Source organism: Lycium ferocissimum, chromosome 4, assembly GCF_029784015.1.
Source record: "Lycium ferocissimum isolate CSIRO_LF1 chromosome 4, AGI_CSIRO_Lferr_CH_V1, whole genome shotgun sequence".
NCBI classification, from domain to species: Eukaryota; Viridiplantae; Streptophyta; class Magnoliopsida; order Solanales; family Solanaceae; genus Lycium; species Lycium ferocissimum.
The window spans coordinates 24640411-24643987 of NC_081345.1; the positions used below are offsets into that span (position 1 = coordinate 24640411).

The following is a 3577-nucleotide window of genomic DNA, read 5'->3' on the forward strand; positions in this document are numbered from 1 at the left end:
CCTAAAAAAGGTGATTAAATTCATATTCAGGCTCGAATCCGAGGCCGTTGATTAAGAATGAAGGAGTACTTACTACTCCATCACAACCCTCGGTGTCGAAGACTTTAAAGTTTCCATAAGGCACCAATGCATCACTAGTTGTAACAACTATATCAGTTTTGTCTATTTGTATGTCCAAAAATTAACTTTCTTTACAGTTGAAGTGTACACAATATTAGTTGCTAAATAAAATGAAATTTTGAAAGAGAATTCAGACAAAACTGGAAGAAGAGAATCTCAAATCAAAGAACAACTACAATATGCACAACTGTCACTTTTTCATAAACAATTACTCAATAACTATTTGAATTTCATTTGAGCTTGAGTAATCTGAGTTACTGTTAGACGAATTAGTTGAAGTAACTTCCTCATGCTGCTGAAGGGATTTTATTATTTCTTCAGCTTCACCAAGAAGATGAATAGCATGTTGGACATCTTCCTCCCTCTTCTCTATGGCACTGGCAGAACATATTTTAGTTATGACATAAGGCATATTGATCAAACAAGCACCAAGAATACCTGCAATCATAACAGATATATAATCGAAAAGTACTACTTGTGTCTGATCATCAATTCTTTCGCTGTCCTCTAGTATGATCTGACTCATTTGATACATAGAGTTTGCTGCTATAACCTTGGCTGGGTTTCTTGTGTAATCATTTTTTGTAACATAGTTTTGCGCTATGTCTGCAAAATTCTGAAGAATCTCTTCGCATGTTTTTCCTTGAAGAGCCATTTTTGGCAGGTCTTGATCAAGCCATTTACGATATAGATATAGCTCCAACCATGCTATGTCTGCTGCCCGTTTGTTTTTCTCCGAATTTCCATTGGTTCCAAGGACATCTTCAATGAAGCTGACATACTTGAGACTTTCACTGACACTGAGTAAGAGATTGTCTATAATTTTGTGATCAATGTTAGGAATTGTTGTGGCAATAGTTGTTAAAGTTACAACAGGCACTTTCCAACCATTATGTAGCTCTTGAAATTGTGGAGATGGAAATTGGTTTTTGTTAAACTTACCAACTAAAAGCTCCATCAGATGTTTTGGCTGCTGTTTTCTACCAATTTCCATCATCCAAGTTGTGTCATCCCTCTTGTTTTCCATCACCTCAGCCAGTTCCTCCTCACCTTCTAGATGTAAAACATACCGACTTATGTCTTCCTTCAGATTCTCTGCTGATTCTGATTCTGAGTTGATTATGTTGTTGCACCACGAGGAAGGAAAAAAGCACGAATTTAGCAACCTTAGTAGGAGAATTGGGAACAGTTGCACTATCTTGCTGGCTACCGCAATCAGAATCTGTACTCTTATACAATTTCCCAAAATTAAATTTTGTATCTGCTGAACTATCTTTCTGCATTTTGGATTCATGATTGGCAGGGCAAAGGGACTATCTTTCCAATCTTTTAGTCTTTCAAGCAAATGCTTTTCTACTTTAATATTCATTATGTTCCTCCATGAACATTTAATTCTAGCAATTGCAAACCATCTGATAAGTGAGGACACTGTGCCTACTGCCACTCCACCGGATTGAATCCTGGAAATGCAATATGTTGATCTTCTATAATCGGACATGGACTTCACATGTGCACCAAACAAGTTGTCACGGAGTGACACTTCCAATAACAAAAGACCATTCAGACAACAGATTGCGCAACAAGTAGCACAAATGGCAGAGCGTGCCAACACAAACTGAGGATTCCCTGTTTCTGCCATGATAAGAAATTTCCTCAAATTTTCTTCCAGTTTCACTTCAACCGGTTTTTCACCTTCTACTAAATCTTGAAGCAAAATCTCTTGGACTTTTCCTCTGTACTTCAATTCCAAATAACATTTAATCGTTGGAACTGTCAGCGCTGAGAAGCACATGATCACAAATAGAAAAACAATAGACAGCATAACCACAATATGCTCTATTTTTTCTGAGTAGATAACACCAGTGCCTAACTCAATGCAAACGTTCGCAGCAAGGGTGAGAACAAGAATACCCAATGCTGCCATTTCCATGAAGATATCTTTATTATCCATCAGCGCGAGCGAAGGCATAAAATTAGCCATCGCTGTGGACATGAAAACAACACTGCTAAGTTTAGCCATCTGATCATTTTCCCCTGGCATGGGATTGTTTAGATCAAGTGGCAACTTAACTACAACACCTAATAAAGTTAATGAAGCAGCATTAAGAGTGAAAAATCTGCATGGAAGCCAAAACTTTCTCCTTCTAATTCCTTGTATTGCATCTATTATCATTGCAAGTATGCAAATCAAAGATGCTGCTACAACATACCTTCCAATCCATGGCATTGGTGCACTGAATTTGTCATTAGACATATTTGTGATGAGATCTTTTTCTTGGGTGAGGTGATTAAGAAAGCAAAAGTGGACAAGAAATGACCACAAACTATTGGAACACACGTAAAACTTGGTACTTATAAATAAAAAGTTGCTTGAAAGTAGATTTTATTCCAATAGTCGTGACACTCTTTTGAGTCCTGAGGTGTGCAGTTTGACCTTAGCCAAAGAAATTGATCGGTATGTTCATACTCTTTAAGTCAATTTACAATTAGTTATGCCAATTAAAAAAGGAATTATTCCTTTTGCAATAGAAAAATCCATTACGTTTGGAGATTATTATACGAATAAATTGAGAGCAATGGTTTTGAAAAAAAATTGAAGATTATAGGAAAAAGTCTGTTCAATGCTTTCTTTGACGATACCAACCTTATTTTTTCACCTTATAGTACTGTATTGAAATTTCCATTCAACAGATATCTTTTGATTTCTATTTCTACGATGCAGTTTCCAGTGCTTCATTCAGTGGAAATTTCTTGTCATATTTAGAGGACCAAAGCATATTTTAAGAAAAAAAACTCTCACTACTTCACATACTTTTCTATGTTCCTTCCTAAACATTGTTTTAGATTAAAATTTAGTTAATCATTAGCCACAACAATATGCAACTTAACTTAGTTAAAAAATATAAAGATTCCCAATGTTGATCATGATAGTTTAAACTCAACATCTGGTTAACATCCGCTAATTAATCGACCGAATATGGTTCCCCTCTTTCTCGCACCTTGCAAGTTGCAAGTAGCGAGAGTGTAATTTAATGCATGGATTGAGTTATTCGTTTTTCTTTTTTATGGATTTAATACCCTGTCTAATCTAACGGCCAATTTGAAAATTAGAAAAAAACAGCATGTACTAACTACATCTACCCTAGTCTTTGTCTGGCTATGACTTCGTTAACACGTAGTCGCAATAGTTCTCACCGTCCAGAATTTCCAACTTGTAAGGAGCTTTTTATTTCTTTATACTTCACGTGACACTCAAAATCAACCAAGACTCGAAGAACTATAAAGCAATTAAATTCAACAAAGAAAGGTAGACAGGGAAAAAAGACAAAGTAGTAAAATAAATAAAAACCCTTATATCGACTAGTTGAACCTTATAAAACAAAGGTACCATAATATCCTACTCAAATAATCAGTTGATAAGTGATGCCCTCATGCTAGTAATTTACTTAGTACCCAC

The 3577-nt window shown here is 35.8% G+C and overlaps 1 protein-coding gene across 1 annotated transcript; it reads right to left on the minus strand.

Annotated features, from left to right (window-relative positions):
* Nucleotides 1–328: 328 nt before the first annotated feature.
* On the minus strand, nt 329–2374 carry LOC132053862 (uncharacterized). The gene has a single exon (XM_059445958.1). It carries the CDS (start codon nt 2372–2374, stop codon nt 329–331), a length of 2046 nt encoding a protein of 681 aa, XP_059301941.1.
* Between the last annotated feature and the right edge of the window lie 1203 nt (nt 2375–3577).

Coding starts and splice junctions, on each gene's coding strand:
- LOC132053862 (XM_059445958.1), bottom strand. CDS start 2,374: ATGTCTAATGACAAATTCAGTGCACCAATGCCATGGATTGGAAGGTAT.